Source organism: Paralichthys olivaceus, chromosome 14 (assembly GCF_024713975.1).
Source record: "Paralichthys olivaceus isolate ysfri-2021 chromosome 14, ASM2471397v2, whole genome shotgun sequence".
NCBI classification, from domain to species: Eukaryota; Metazoa; Chordata; class Actinopteri; order Pleuronectiformes; family Paralichthyidae; genus Paralichthys; species Paralichthys olivaceus.
The window spans coordinates 8,969,927-8,986,763 of NC_091106.1; the positions used below are offsets into that span (position 1 = coordinate 8,969,927).

The 16,837-nt window shown below is 39.9% G+C and overlaps 3 protein-coding genes across 4 annotated transcripts in view; 2 read left to right on the forward strand and 1 right to left on the reverse strand.

The window, feature by feature from the left end:
• Positions 1-906: 906 nt before the first annotated feature.
• Positions 907-8,243, forward strand: memo1 (mediator of cell motility 1). Its single transcript, XM_020095708.2, has 9 exons — positions 907-1,363; positions 2,604-2,685; positions 2,785-2,853; positions 2,977-3,089; positions 3,820-3,931; positions 4,423-4,565; positions 4,729-4,805; positions 5,307-5,411; positions 5,714-8,243. The coding sequence occupies exons 1-9, from the start codon at positions 1,303-1,305 to the stop codon at positions 5,843-5,845; spliced, it is 894 nt and encodes a 297-aa protein (XP_019951267.1). The 5' UTR covers positions 907-1,302; the 3' UTR covers positions 5,846-8,243.
• Positions 8,244-10,699: 2,456 nt separating this feature from the next.
• On the reverse strand, positions 10,700-13,991 carry mkks (MKKS centrosomal shuttling protein). The gene is made up of 4 exons (XM_020098339.2): positions 12,855-13,991; positions 12,199-12,380; positions 11,791-11,901; positions 10,700-11,711 (listed from the first exon to the last, which is right to left on the reverse strand). The coding sequence occupies exons 1-4, from the start codon at positions 13,837-13,839 to the stop codon at positions 11,283-11,285; spliced, it is 1,707 nt and encodes a 568-aa protein (XP_019953898.2). The 5' UTR covers positions 13,840-13,991; the 3' UTR covers positions 10,700-11,282.
• Positions 13,613-16,837, forward strand: part of slx4ip (SLX4 interacting protein) — a 31,319-nt gene continuing 28,094 nt past the window's right edge. Inside the window, exons 1-3 of one of the 2 annotated variants that reach the window (XM_020098350.2) lie at positions 13,613-13,754; positions 14,414-14,504; positions 14,940-14,997. In XM_020098350.2, the coding sequence (XP_019953909.2) occupies positions 14,971-14,997 (27 nt within the window). In that variant the 5' untranslated portion in view covers positions 13,613-13,754; positions 14,414-14,504; positions 14,940-14,970. Of the gene's footprint in view, positions 13,755-14,413; positions 14,505-14,526; positions 14,622-14,939; positions 14,998-16,837 lie in introns of those variants that run through there. The other variant, XM_020098359.2, reaches the window with a different exon arrangement.

A 16,837-nucleotide genomic window follows, 5' to 3' on the forward strand; every position in this document is an offset into this window, starting at 1 on the left:
GAGTTAATGATTCTATGGGCAACAGTAAAATCTGACCATATTTGTTTTAAGGCTTGAAGTTAAGTGAGTTTTGTTCATCAGTGGTATAAATTAATCAGCCAATCACACCAATCATTCACATTTCTTAATGAATATATAGAGATTTGTCTGTATTCAAACTGAATGGCACCACGTGCACATCACTTTTCCCGCCCTTGTCAGTCCAAGTTTTTGACAGCAAATAGATACATTTCTGAACATCAAAGACTATGACACACATATATAATTCTTTATTAATCCCACAATGTGGAGATTTGCTAAATTCCTGCAGCAAAAGTCAAAAACAGGCATCAGTAAGTAATAATAAGTAACATGCAATACTTTAATGTAAGGATATAGAAAAATAGCAATGGAATAAAATCATTATATATACAGTGTAAAAACAAGAAAGATAGCTGGAGTGTTAGAACATGTACAGTGAATGGATAACACATGAACCGTTGTATTGCACAGACAGAGATAAGAGAGATAAACCAAGAATTAAAGTGCAGTCCATGATGGGACCTGAGCTATTATATCTCTTTAGAGTTTGATTTTCTTCCGTGTAAACCTGTGAATTAATTTAAGTAGTGTCTAATCATTTATCTTTTACCTTCTATAATGATTGGTAAACACCAGTTATCTGTGAAGGCTGTGAGTCATCCAGGTCATGGTATCTTCAGGTCTATGTGTACATAGACCTTCCATTTTCCAGATCTGCACATGTATGTACAGACCCTGAGGTGGGTTGTTGTCACGCTCATGTGACGCTCAGAGCACTTTAATAACATAACTATCATCCCAGCATCGGCCACGCCCCTGCATCTCTCCACCAATCACTCTCTGTTGTTTTAGTCCAGCCGCCAATCACAGTGCTCTGATGTGAGTGTGCTTGTCAGGGACGCCTCTCACCTGCAGGAAACCCAGTGAACCTCACAGATCCAGACTGTGACAGCTCTCTGACTTCACTCTGTGTGGTGTCAGCTCATCAAGAACACTTTGTAGTTTGTGTCTTTAATGATTGCAGACTTCACCAGGCTTGTCGATCCCAGTGACAGTTAGCTGTTAACTCAGTAACCGGCAACAACGCGGCGACCAGCTGACGGAGCTTGTTAAGCCTGCTAGCCCAGCTGTCTCTCCGCTCTCCCTTTGTCTTTACAACCCAGCGAGCTAGCAGCCATTTGTTTGTTTCTGGACTAGCTAACATCGGCTTTTTGCAATTTATTTGCCTTTTTCCGCTTGACAAGAGTTAAGCAGACCAAGATAGGCGGCTTGGGATCCAAGATGTCCAACCGAGCGGTGTGCAGAGAAGCATCTCATGCGGGGACCTGGTACTCTGCCTCGGGTAATTGTCAACACAGCACCGTTAGCATGCTGTGTGCTAGCTGGGTGTTGTTTTTCTCACGCTGGTGGGGTGAATATGGGTTGTGTTTTGTTCTTTGTGTGACTGTCAGTATCTTGAGATTACACAAAACTGTCGAAATCATGGGTTGCCATGGCAGACGGTTTGGGGTTGTACCGCTAATCCAGCTGATTATAAAAGAGTCGGCTAGCTAACATGTAGCTGCCATCGACTGCCTCATCTTCTGTTGTCCCTTTGTTGCATGGCTGCTTTGAGCTAATTCGGCACTTCCTCCTCGAGTGGTCGTTTGAAATGTTTCCAAACAAACGGACCTGCAGGGAGATTTATTTTCGATAAGTTAGTCAGCTCAACAGCAGCTAACTTGGCTAATTTTGCAGAACTTCCTGGCCTAGCTCCTGTCTGGCTAGACAAGATATTTCCGCAAACAAACGGCCAGTAACGGTGTTAACTGAAGCTGCAGGTACAACATTGGACTTATGACACCGACCGGATGAAGAACTAGTCCCTGCCATGTAACAGAGGCCTGGGTAGGGCAGGGCAGAAAATTAAAGGTTCACGTTGCACCCCCTTCCCCCATTTTCCTTGCTAGCCGCGAGTTAAACACGCGAGCTTCCCTGTTTATCCCTTAAAGATTAACTCACTGCATTTTTCATAACAGCTCTACAGAACACACACACACACACACACACCAGTCAATCATGCCAGCAATGTGTATATTAATAATGACTTATCCGATACTATATGTCCATAGCTTAACTAAAAGCTGAGCTAATAGCTAATCTCACTTGATCCCGAGGTTCTTGCTCATTTTCTAACATCGATTGCTTGTTTTTTTTCTGCAGATTTAATTACACAAATCATTTAGCTACCTCCCACTGATGTTCATGTTACGTTAGCCCCGATGGACACTGGTGAATATGAGCTCTAGTAGTCTGCACAGTAAAACAGGACAGTGTGTTCCAGTACAGTCAAACACTACAGTAAAGAAGTTTCCAATCTCTTTTGTGTTACAGTGAGAGGTTCATACCAACATTTATTTGGATCCTTGGTTTATTGTGTCTGTCCAGTCTGTTGATCAGACAATTCTGTTTTGCACCTGGCTCACAGTGTCACTGTCAGTCTTGTTGGGAGGGAGAGAGAATAGTATGAGTTGGGGACTTCTTATAACCCAGTGACTTGAAGAAAAGTTATATTTTATATTTTTTTCATTGTACCTCATCAGGATCTCAGCTGAATGCACAACTCGAGGGCTGGCTGTCCCAAGCACAGTCCACCATTAGACCTGCTAGAGCCATCATAGCGCCGTAAGCACCTTTTGACAACTGGAAGAAAATGTAATCTGAACATGTGGAGTAGTGTCTGTGATGGCATCTCATTGTAATTTCACATGTTTTTGTTTGCAGGCATGCTGGATACACTTACTGTGGTGCTTGTGCGGCACATGCCTACAAGCAGGTTGATCCCTCTGTTACGTAAGTTATTCACATTTCTTCTTTGTTATGGCTGTTTCTTATGATCTCATTAGTTCAGATAGTACATGGTGGGGCAGTGTGCCTTTTCTGAACAGAGTGAGATTACATTTTGTTGCCCCTCAGTCGTAGGATCTTCATTCTGGGACCTTCACACCATGTGGCCCTCTCCCGCTGTGCCCTGACACCTGCAGACATCTATAGAACTCCTCTTTATGACCTCAGAATCGACCGGAAGGGTATGCACTATTTTCCCTATTTGCACGTTGTTATTTGTGGCTCAGTCTCACAATTATTTTGAAAGGTATTTAAACAGTAATGTGACAGATCATCATGTCACAGTTGTATTAAATTGCAGTTGAGGTTTATTAAGTGATTTTTAGGCATTTTTGATCATGGCAGGTAAAAATTTACAACCAGAGCTATTAGAGCCCCCTCACTTTGGAACTCTCTGCCCACTAAACTCAGACACTACCTCTCCAGCTTCTCTCAAATTTCAAAACTTTATTATTTTCATAGCTTTTTGGAATGTTTGATTTACATTTATTTATACTGTTTTTTTAATGTATTTTTATTATCTATTTTCTATACTGGTTTATCTCTTATCTGACCAATGTCCTTTTTGTCAGCTATTTTTTCTTGTTCTTAATTTTGTGGTTTTAACATTGTTAAGAAAAGTGCAATATATATAAAGTTATTATTATTATTATCATATTAGAGCTATGTTTGACCCTGTCTTCATAATCTAGCCCGAATAGAGGTCCAAGACCTCAAACAGTCTTTGGAGGTGATACCCTTTTAATTATCCTCCGGGGACCAGACACTTCCCCAACTCTTAGGATAAAGGCTTTATCAACAATGAGGTTCGCTCGGCACTTGTAATTTAAAGGATCTCCAAAAATGACTTAATTAGTTGTCATGGCCTTGAACTTGCACAAATTAAAGTGAAACTCACCTCTGTTTTCACAGTTTACTCTGACCTCTGGAAAACTGGGTTGTTTGAACGGATCAGTTTGCAGACAGATGAAGATGAGCACAGTATTGAAATGCACTTGCCTTACACTGCTAAAGCCATGGAGAGGTAATGCATATAAGAGTGGCATTCACTACTAAATAATTGACACAATATACGCTTTCAGAGTAGAATGTCTCACAGAATGAAACTTTTACTAAAGCTATGAACTATTATTGAACAAGCAAGAATGCAGTACAGTAGTTTTTATTTTATTTCTGTCTTTATTATTTTTCGCCTCTATGTCGTAAACTAGAATAACATTGATGCAGGGACACATAAGAAGCAATCCTTCTATTAGGTTTGCAGAAGTAAATGACATTTTCTTGGTTCAGAAAAGCAGGGATCAGATAGTATAAAGTTTACCTAAAACCTGTAGAGAAACATTATTACTTATTACTCATCATGCACCAGGTTGTACTCTTCACATTATTTTTTTTACAGATGCATCTAACTGTATTCTTGCAGTTTTAATTTCCATTGCTGAACATTGTACACAACTTTGACAGCAAGTTGCAGTTAAGTGCCCAAGTTGTTAATGTAATAATCTGATTTTGCAGCCACAAGGACGAGTTTACCATCGTCCCTGTGCTTGTGGGGGCCCTGAGTGAATCTAAGGAACAGGAATATGGGAAGCTGCTCAGCAAGTATTTGGCAGACCCTTCCAACCTTTTCATCATCTCATCCGACTTCTGCCACTGGGGTAGGTATTGACAAATAAAATCAATGGAAACATTGCCCATTCCCTGAGATTATCCTGTCAAACTAAAGTATAGTTCATGATCTCAGGCTCATTCAGCTCTGTATGTCATAAATATGACATATTGGTGTCCAGCTTTGTCCTGATGTCCATTTCTGCTTTAAAGGTCAACGGTTCCGCTACCTATACTATGATGAATCTCAAGGGGAGATCCACAGGTCTATTGAGCATCTTGATAAAATGGTAAACACATATTTGATTTAAACGTGAGGTCACTTGAGTAATAAAATAGTCAAACAAAAGTTTTTTATTGTCTTCAGCCACATGTACAGCTGGTATATTAATGAAATGCATATTAACTACATATTATTGTTACCCACAGGAATTTTTAATCCCTCATACTTTAATGTACCTCAATGTATAAATACATCATGTTGCAGGAAGTTAAAATACGGAAGGGCACAGAAAATATGTTTAAATAAGACTTAAGGAAGAACTGTAATTATGATTATGAATTAAGATCATTAAGAAAGCTTGTTCAGAAATAACAATATATTTGAAACATGAGATGCAAGTGTCCCTTTTATCTAAAAATCAAAAATAATTAATTTTTAATAAAATTTGATTAAAAAAAAAAACTAAATAAAAAAATGAATGGCGTGCACTTTTAGGAGAGTCATAAAAATGTAAAATGTTTCTTTAATTTAAATGACTTTGGTTCCACTTTTTTCTCTGCTTGTGAAGGGAATGGGGATTATAGAACAGATGGATCCTGTGTCTTTCACCAATTACTTGAAGAAGTACCGCAACACCATCTGTGGGCGTCACCCAATTGGAGTGCTGCTAAATGTAAGAAAAAGAGATTCACCAGTTACATCAGTATTCAACATGATAGTCTGATATATGGTAATGAATGATTAACCCCCCCAGTTTTGAATTGTTAATGGACAAAACATTTGCAGCCAGAATTCTTTGTAATATCCTTGATTTCAGCCAGTGACAAATAAGCAGCCTTTTGTCATTTCTGTCATTTAAAGAAAACGTTAGTTTAGGAATGTCTATCTAGACACTGTCGTAAATGCTTTTGTCTGAACACACGTGCTGTGTTGCATGGTGTGAATCCGTGACAAAGTAGATGTTTCTGTTTTCAGGCGGTGGCTGAGCTGAGGAAGACTGGTTTAGAAATGAACTTATCTTTCCTGAACTACGCCCAGTCAAGCGAGTGCAGGAACTGGGATGACAGCTCCGTGAGTTATGCTGCCGGGGCACTCGTCGTTCATTGAGGGCAACTTTCACAGGGACCAGTGCAGCGCCGCCACCCTGTCCTAACTATCTATCGCCATAACCCAGACACCCTCCCTCTCACCCCACCCCCAGTTGCGCCCACTAATTGCAGCAAGGACCTAGACACTCGAAGCCAATACAGTCTTCTTTCTCTGCCTCCCGCTCTTCTCCACCCTCCTATCAGTTTGAAGTGTGTCTCAGAGCTTTAGGTTGATACATTTTGCTTCAAGGGCAGTTATAAGATTATGTTGGAGCAATAGTGTGAGGAGATATGAGGGATGCATATTAATTTGGCTTGGGGGAACTGCCAGGAGGGACGAATCTTATTTGGGTTTTTGTAAGGACTTTAGTTGTCCATTTTTGTTTTTCCTGACAAGTGATGGATTTGAGTTCTATTGCAATCTTTACATTTGGACTCTTGGCAATCTGTGCTCATGTAATTTGCCTCAGAAAAAGAAATGGAAATAAAAAACTGCAGATCTTAATATAGAATACTGAAACGTTGCCAGATGAAAATGAAGTGAGTGTTGTGACATGAATGCTTTAAGCTACATGCGATTTAAATTTCAAAAACAGTGTCATAGGCTATTTCTACCATTGCATAATACTGTAGTTGCTAACAAAGGGCTGCACCAAACAGAGTTCACTAACCCCTGTACAATACCAAAAACATTATTACTCTCATAATAGTTTATTAAATATGATATTTTATTCATATTCTATCCTTTTATCCTTTTTTTTCTCTCCCTTTTTTGGTAGTATTATTAGATGTGATGGTATTTACTCAAGTAGTGTGTAGGAGTGTTGTCAGTTAAAAGACAACGACATGGTTTGCCTGTTAAAATTAGTGTGTGTGCAACACTGCTCCCAGATTCCAATTATATATGTGTAGCATCATAGATATGGTTTGCTTGGGCCAGATTGCAGTTGTGGGTGCTGCAGAAATGTCATCAGAGCAGGATATTGTGTAAATGAATCCCAACACTGACACCACTAGTCTTTGTTTACACTGCCACCTTGAATCTCTGTAGTTGTCTTCATAGTAGACAATCTTAGTTTTTACAAAACTTAAAAAATGTCTATTGGTGCACGCTCAATACTGACAGAGCAGCACAGCTTTTGTTTTGGCAGTTTACTAATTCTGTCCAATAGGTAGTGATAGACATTTGTTTTTGTTGATGTTTTTATATCCAAATGCCATGTTAATTGTGAAGGTTTAAGACTTTATCCTCAATGGTTTGTTTTCCAGTCTTGTTTCTCCTTAAGAGTGAGAGAGTTTCAGTTTCACAAGGTTAGTTAGAAGAAGTGATAGATGGAGGTTTAAGATCAGCACAAAGTCATGATTCAAGGTTTAACAATTTACAACAGGAACATGCTGCTCCGTGCTCTATTATTGATGGGTGTTAATCCCTTAAAAACATGAATATATTTCTTTGTGTTATGTAACATCAAACAAAAGGATAACAGTTATGAAAAAGAGATGCTATTTGAAGTGTAGTCCTGCTGCTTGAAAGACTCTCAAACTGCATACAAAAAAACCTGAATGCAGTGAACCTGATGATTCATAGTGGCAGTTTAGGCTTTCAGGGACAGTACGTCAGGACGCACACAATGTCTGCTGTCCTCTTCATCTGAGATCTGAGCATCACTTATCAGTGACTGACTTTTGCTGCTGACTGATTCCCATTGAAATGATGCAGTCCCCTAACATTTGTCTCTCTCTCTCTGCACCATAATCGTCATGCTACAATAACTGGCTGAACCGAGTGAGCACAGACTGAAAAACGAAGCCCCACACTCAATTGACCTCTGATGTTAATTTAATGGAAACTAGTAAAGCATAACACACTGTTATTGTGCCTTTTTATCACTGTTGCACATATACATATGAAGTGTATTCTCACTTTTAGTCTTATTTTAGGATGTGTACTTTGAGTTTGTATTTTTCCTACATGTACCCTCCCCCTTGCCCAGTGCCCAACAAAGTCTCCATCCCACCTCAGCTCTCTAGGAGTGTGTAACATGTCCCTCTAATCTTGTTGGTCAAAAATGGCACCGGGTGTTATCTCCTTTCTCCAGCAGGGAGCGGTGTTCTGTTTTCTCCACCTCACCTCATTCCTGTAGAGAGAGACAAAAGCCTAAACCTCAACACTGTTGTTTTTTCTGTTAATGTATCTTTGTTTGTCTTTTAGATGTGTTTGGGTTTTTTGTATTGTTTTTCTCTTGCTTAGAGAATGGGAAGTTACACGTCACAAACCTAAAATATACTACTTAACTGCTCCCTAAATGGAGCTGTTCTGATCTCAGGTTCCACTGACAAAGCATCCCTAAAGGCTCTTCAGATGAGGCCAAGGATTCATGTTACAAAACATAAGAAGTAAACTGTACTGAAAAGCATGTCTGCTCTGGTGTCTGCTTCTTCACGTATCTGCAATCACACTAAATGCTGACTTGGTTCATACATGTACTTAATTCACTGGTGTCAGTGACAGTTGCAGTAGAATTTAGCACTGCAACAGTTCTAGAATAGAGAGTTAGTCTGGTCGTGAACTGTGTGATTATCAACCCAGTGCTGCACACTGTCCTAACTGGTAAAATGATCCTGGTTAGAATAAATATCTACGACCATAACTATTTAATCAATTTGATATCAAATAGCAAACAGGATCACTTGCTTTCTCGTGAAAATCGGTGCACAGCAAGTGACACCTTTATTAATGCATGAGGCCATACAATAAACACAAGTGCCGCTGCCAGACTAGCAGCGTCCGTCGTAAGAGGCTTCATGCAAGCTGAAGATCACCAGAAATATCCAGCCGACCTAATATGTTGATTCATTTTATATCAAACCCAGTACTAGCCTACATCTCATTAAATAAAGAATATCATTGTGTGATAATCCTAAGATTATTACAGAAACACCTGTCATGCCATTTTCTATTGTTCATGAATATTCCGTTGCTGTGTAACGTTTTAATGAGTCCATTAGGGAGGTCAAATGTTCAGATCAGGAACAACAGGTTATAGCTTTGAGGAACTATAGTCACAGGATATTTGATTTGTTTATACTGAGGTGGCCTGGTGTAATGTTAATGATCATGTTTATTTGACTATTGTACACTAATTACACATTTCAGACCACAATCAATGGAGTTAAAAAACTTCAAACACTGTACTAAACTATGGAGTGTCTAGTCATCTAGTCTATTGAACCAGTTTAGGTCATAATGAAGTCACGTTTGTGTCTGTATCTGGACTTTGATGGCTTCATTGTGAAGTTATGGTGATTTTTGTTATTCCTCCTTCTCAAGTGCCTTCCACCTGCTCTGTTCCAACTGGACAAGCTTCAGCAGTTCTCCCATCACTTTGCAGATTCATTCATAAACGGAGCACTGTGATTTGACATTGGGGCAAATGTCTCTGTGTGTGTCTGCAAACAAGGTGGACAGGACAGATTGACTGTAGACCCAAACAGCTGTAGCACCTGACGTTATAGTGATATAACATTCAATTAAATTTAGTCCACTGTTGCTGAAGCTTTGGGACGTAAAGCAATTTGACTTTGGTGCTTGCATTCCAGGGTGGGAAGGGTAATGATAACCTCACCTTTAGGAATGTTTGTGCCCATGCTGTGAAAAAGGCTGTTTCAGCAGGCTGACACACCTCTTTGATTTGGGAGGAGTCAGGGAGGCTTTTTAAGAGCTATTTAACTTTATACAGATGCCTAAGAAAGGTTTATGAGCAGAAAAGATCACTGCATCTCTGACCCTGAGACACAGACCTGAGACATGCACTGCGATGTCAACATAACTGCCTGAGCTGTGGCATCATCCTGGACTGTGGCACACGGTCCATCACATGAAGATGCAGACCTCCTATGGGCGCCACATGGAACTCTCCTCTTCAGGATGGCCTCAGCCAGAGTAGCCTGGTTTTTCCAGGAGATACCAGCTGTAAAACCTCCCACTACTACCTCGCACAGACCCTCTATGAAGGGAGAGCACCTGCTGCTTGGGACCCTTTGCATGCATAACTTTCAAAGGTATAAACAGAGGTAAGCCTTGGATTGGGTCGGTTTGATGTGTATTGTGAAAAGTAATGTGAAACTGTACTTTAAATATATTCATTCAAAATATAAGAGAATATGTTGTCTCACTGGTTTGATACGGTTTATATTTTTTAATATATTTACAAACTTCTTGTTTTGTATTGCCTTTTACCATCATACTCTACTTTTCTCACAATTATTATTTAGTTATAAATGTCTCAAATGTACGAACCTGCAGGTACTCAATGAATTAATCTATTCATCATGGATCTAGCATTCATATAAGATGATTTACTTCCAAATTTTGTTTAAAATAGTGTCATAGTTCATGACACTACATGTTTTTTAATTCAAACCCATATTCTTTATGTATTACATTAATGAGTATAGTCCATCATTTACTATTTTTTATATTACTATTTCATAACAGCAAATGACAAATTGTGTTCTATCTGTTATCACTTTGTCAGTGTTCCTACATAGTGACTAGATCTACTGAGAAAATGATATATCCTGCTGTTTTAACCTGAAGGATAAAACACTGTGAGCAATCCACTGGCCACTCATAGGGAGTGGGGCTAAATAACATCTTTTTTTTGCCTGTGTTAAATACGAAATAATTTATTCTAGAATCCCTCCATGTGGTTGTAAAACATTGTATTTGCATGTATTGTACCATTCATCTTGAGCAATACTATTGTGTTGTCAAGTAAAAAGTTGTCTTTTTATACAAACTGCTACGGAAGAAACCTGCAGGAAGATAGAATAGAACTGATAGAATATCTCTGTGGACATGGGCAAAGACTTTGTGTAAAGAAATAAAAGTTTATTTTATCCAAATACTAAATATCAATATACGAAAAATATCACATCTTGCAGTGATTGTTACCTAGATCAGAGTTCAGTGGATTAAGCCTGTCTACAACGTAAAAAGCTGTGTACAGTAAGATGTTCTGGGGGAATGTTTGTTAGCCTCAGGGTTCGTCTTTGTATATTTATATATACATGTCAGTTGGTGACTCAATTTCACCTATGAGCAGCTTGAGACTGGTAATATTTTAAAATGTTTTAGGGGAGAAAGGGGTGGGATATACCTTCAGAAAATGCTGGTGGTGTTTCTTGGTGTGGTGTTGGTAGCAAAAGGTTGCAGCGCCCCCTTGTGCTGACCAAAGGTAGCTACAGCTGAGACATGCTGATTTACAAAAGCAATAGTTGTGTTGGTAAATTGTTTCATAGACGCTGAATTATTTTGATTAATTAAATCTGACAACTCTATCGCACATAATTTAAAGGTGGTTTTAAGTCCTTGAAGGTGAGCTTGTCAATCAAAAATGTCACTTTCATCTTCACAAACTAGAATCTAGCATGAGACAAAAATACTTATTCTACTAGTTCACATCCTTAATTATGTATCTCACATCTAGGGCGAGATTAGCAGTTTCTACAGCAACTTGCAACGCGTTGAGTTTAGCGGTGAAGGAGTCCAGCACACGTGTCTGCACAGGAGAATCTGTAGCGAGGGCTGCGGGTGAGAACTCAGCATATTTTGTGTTTAGATAAGTCCACTTCTTATTTGAGCTTCCTTCCACCAGTCCACAGCCGCAGAAGCCCAAGCTATCCTCTACGCATCCGTTCATCACATCTGCAGGCAGGGTCCAGTGGTGAGCATGAGTCAGATCAATTAAAGAATTCCCACCATTGTGCTCCAGTGATTTGGCCACAGACTCCATAGAGCTGCAGAATCCGTCCATGCTGAGAAGGTACTCTGACTGTGAGCACCCTAATACTGCAGCAGACTCTGTTGCTTTGTTTGTGCTCTGGGACGAAAATAGAAAATAGTCAATTTTTAAGTAATCGCTGTAACAATAAGTGAAACAATACGTCTGTGGATCTCACCTTGTGTCTGACGTAAGCAGCCAAGTGCGTCTCAGTGCACCCACCTCCAAGTAAGGCATACGGCTCCCTGAGGGTGAGCCTCAACACATGTTCTGTCTTCTGGCACACTACCTTAAACAGATGCACAGACATTAAGATGTCAGTTCATCTGTCACATTTGCCCCATAAATGGATATTTCAAGCTGATGTCTGTGTCTGCAAACAAATTGAATGCCTTTTAAAATAAGTTTAAACTTACTTGATGCCAGATGATCGATGCTTTTATCACAAGTATAAGTAGAAAAAAAAGTGTATCTCTCCCCGAGAAACTCTTTACAAATTGTTTTATGGGGCCATATGCTGTATTATTGATTACATGTTTGCTTTATATGGTGGTGATTAAACTGAACACTCCTCACTTTATCTTACCTTCAGCTCGCTTAGCATGGTCTCGTTCCTTTGGCAGAGGACCATCGTGCAGATTGCAGACTCCCCGGGTGCGTGTAAATGCAGCATAGTCTTGGATCCAAACTGCCTTATACTGAGATCCCTCACCTTCCCGTAGGCCTTGGCTGGGAGTGTGGTGTGTAATGTGGCCACAGGCTGAGCACCTTTTTGTTAGAAAAGATATTAAACAGGATATCAGTTACAGAGCAAAGTAATTATGAGTACAGAGTATGTTCGAAGTGGACAATGGATTATTACCTCAATGGAGGTTTGCACCCCTGTCCGTTTGTTTGTTGAATGGATTACCACAGAACATGATTTGATTCAGTGGTTGAATTTTTTTCACCTTCTATAACATTGTGAGATAGGATGTTTTTCTCAATTTTCCCAGAGAATAATTCATGAAACTTGATGGAAAAAATCAGGAACATTCAGGGAAGTGAGATTTATGAGTGTGTGAAAAGTGGTGTTGTTGTTTGGGTTTTATATTAATATAACATATGTGCGCTGTGCATAATATTACTTGTAGTGTAATGACATTTGACAGCATTGAAATATCTCTGTGGGAAATTGTCTGTATAATACAGATCTGCAGTGATAAATCTGCCAACACGCCCATGCCTGTACTTAAAGTCTACCTGTAAGCAGAGTGAGCGGTTCCATGAGAGTGATTCCCAATCTCTCGATCACAATGACACCTTGACTCCTCAGGTATTGCTGTAGGACTGGGTGGATGACCTTCTGACAGACAAAGAGCTTGACGTCATCTTTAACTGCCTGCTTGCCAAGATCCAGGAGTTGATCCAAGATCTGTGCGTCTGTGTCTACACCCCAGGACATTTCGATGATCCCACCTCCGAGTTCAGGAATGTCTCCAGCAAGGGATGCGCTGAACAACACCATGCACAGTGGATGTGAAGTCAGGTTCTCTGCCTTGTTGATGCATGGGGCACCAGTGACATCCACCAGCAAACCTGGAAACACTGCAGAGTTGAGCACAGAGTGGCCCTCAACAGAGATGGTCACTGTCTGACCCAGAGAGACTGCACCTGGTTTGTCACAGGGAACAGTCAGTAGAAAAGCCTGCACAGCCAGCTTGCTGATGTGAAGCGTCTCTTGCTCTGTGAGCAAACATGCTGGTTTGCTGGAGATAACACTGCGAGCTAAAGTGATCAGGTTGTGGCTGCTGCAGAAGTCGAGCTTCACTTTACAGCAGCAGTCCTCTCTCTGCAGGTAACTGACACACACATCCAGGAAGTGCCTGTTCAGTCTGATACACACGTTTCCTCTGAGGCCACTTTGCTTTGCTTGTTCGATTAGAGCCAAACACATAGTGGCAGCGAACAAACCGCAGTCACTGAACCGGGACACGTGGTTGAGGATGGAGGTTTTGATGAGGTCAACAAGAGGCTGTGAGGATGAAACGGCTGCGAGGAGAAGTGATGAGGTCGAGGTGGTGACAACGTGTCCTCCGATGTTGTTGTGAACGAGTTTCAGTTTACCAGTCGGACCAAAACAAGACGTCAGGAGCTGCCTCAGTAAGTGAAGCTTGTTACGAACGTCACTGTGGTCCAGCGGCAGATCCACACACAGAGACGGAGATTTCTTGACAAGTCGGGACATCACTTCACGAGGCAAAGACTCAGGTCCACACTTTGGACATTTAAAGACGCTTTAGTGTCTTGTTACTCAAACACAACGGTGTGGTTTAAGACTGGGTTTTTAAGTTGGACTTAAAAAAGACTACATCCAGTTCTTCCATCTTAAGCGCATCTGCTGGTCAAGACTCTCATTCGGACTCAAAGCGTTGCCTGATCAAAACGACAACTTTTTCTGCATACGTACTTCATCTAATATATTAAAACGAACCAAATTACTGTTTTATTTCAAGTTATACTGAATATGTTTTAGTGAGAGTTATACTTTATTACAGTTTCGAAGCATTTAATTTCAAATTTTAATCAAGGCATTGTAACGGCTACCCCACGTTTCCATGGTAACACTTAGAGCGTGCGGGTCCTAGTTGGGTCCTGTTTCGTTCAGAGTCGCATTCTCTCGCTTGTCTTTGCAAATTGTTTCTATTAAAACAGAAAACCGCTTCGTAATCATGTGACTCGAGTTCCACGCTTTAAAGTAGATAAAGAAAATAGCTCGGACTCCATCTTTCCTTTTTTAACAGACGTTTTTTATTCTACAGACTCGGACTGACTCTGCTGTTGGACTACCGACGGAATGTGACGTCATATCCTGCCGCCCTTCTCGCTCGACAAACATTCAAACTGTTGGCGGTACGTCTGTTGTCACGTCTGCTGGTTTTACTGTATTTACACATTATATCTGTTTGTTGCGTATTTACGGTGCAGTTAACACGTCGCTGGCTGGTTATGATTTGACAGATCCCCCTGGTGTGTTTCTTAGCAGTCATCTTTCTTCTTGCGAGCTGTTAAGATGATCCAACTATTCGATACCAGATTTTAGTTCGATGCCTTTCAGCTGATATTGAGCTCTAGCCACTCTTCCTCATGTCCACAAAAAACATTTAAAAACATGGCGTAAAAGATTATTGAAGCCTCAGGTTGCAGCAACCAGATAAACTCTAATTATTGTAAAATGTCATAACTTCAATCTCATGTGAAGAGGTCACGTTAACGTATCGGTTCATCTGCACAACCAGATTATAAGAGTATACAACCACCTGTAATCTATGACTGTACATGTTTCAGGTCAAACTGGCTGAGTGCTGGGTTCAATGCAATGGCTCCTCACAAATTTGTCATTAAGGTAAGTGAAAACGAAGTATACAGTATAAAGTTTTGCAGCGCAAAAGAAAAGCAGACGGGCACACAAAGAGAGATCTCTGGAATTATTAGTAGAACGTTTTCATTTGTTTGAATTGTAGTATTATAATGTATTATAAAGTACCTTTGTTAACATCTACAACTTGGTACACATTCTGAGTTTATATTCTCTTTATGACTGTGTGTCCTGTTTGGCTTGGACACATTAAATAAAGTGAGATGATCTAATCACAAATAAATCTGCAAACAAAATGTGTAACCTAAAGTAAAAGCAGGGTTTCTGCAGGTTCTTACAAAGTCTTAAATACGTTTAATATATTACATACTGGGTCTTAGATATGTTCAGGTAGGTCTTAAATGTGTTAATGTTCATTTGATGCTTCATCATATTTTAAAATGAATCTTTTATGAAAACGTGAACTGATAATTGATAGTCTGCAATCTAGTCTACTGTCTTTAATTATGGGACTCTGATACTCCTTCATTTCTGTTGTATTTGACACATGTCTTAAATTTCATTCATTATGGTCTTAGAAGTCTTAAATATAACATGTTGAAACATGCAAAACTCCTTTAAAATGTTTTCGTTGGAACACATGATATTCTTTAGTGTTTTGTGAACATGTACATATGACATGTTAGAAAAGATCTTGTTTCGAAGTAAATGAGTTTATGGGAGCTTCTCAGTGACCACAAAACCTCATAATTACTTTAGGCAAAATGTTTTCCCACATAGAATGCACACAAGATACTGATTAATAAAGAATAAGAGGAATCTGCATTTGATCAGGGCTTTTTAAACTTCTTTTGCCAGCATTCTTGATAACCACTATGTTTATTCTCCTTCCAAACAGTAGAACTGCTTCACACACTACTTCTTGGCTCAAGTTATCATGGTCTATCTTAAACCAATGAAAAGCGGTTGTGTATTTGGCAAAGATATGCAACACAGAAAATTGTGCTTACTATTCTAACATTTACAATGCTCATATTTTGTTGCAACATAGTCTGCCTACATTCATTATTTTGTCCTCCTCAGTAGCAAATGTTTTTGGCCACTAGGGGGAGATACAGGTGCATGTGTCGCTTGTCTTGTGTTCACATTCTGATGTTGTTATTCATCCTTTAGAAGAGGTTTCTGGTCACCTTTTGCAAATCTAAACTGACTGCCTCCCTCACAGGCTTTTGTCAATGGATGCCGGCACAGAGCAGAGGAAACTCATTCTATTAAAAAGCCAAGCTGTTCATCCTGTGTCTGATGCTCTGTCAGGAATAATGTACATCAGATGTTTTTGTTAAGTGCAGGGAAAGCCGCTGGTCTCTCTTTTGTTGATGTTTCATTTATTCAGAGTTTCGGATGAGGGCTGCAGACATTCGCGCTGAGCTCTCACATCCTCCATAATGCCATGTGTGCCTAGTTGACCAGATATTGCATTCACTCCCTTTATTTGTTTCATATGCATGCCTGCATACAGGCCACCTCACGACCCCCCTCAGTTGGTTGTGGGAGAGTAAAACCCTTGAGGTTCACGGAAGGTTCCTTCCCACTGGGCACATAATGATACTGTTGTGTTACGCTGCCTGAGAAAATGCACACAGGCAGCCTCTACCATGCTTAACCAAGTTACCACAAACAATTACATTAGAAGGGATCAGTCTAAAGAACAGCATTTAAGGCACTACCAGAGGCTTCTCTTTTGCAAAACAAACACCACTGTCCCCCATGTTTTTAATGAATGAATCAACTTCTCAGAACATTAAAGAGCAGAAATCTGTACAGACAATGCATGTTGCAAATTATCTTTGCCATCTTGCACAGAGAA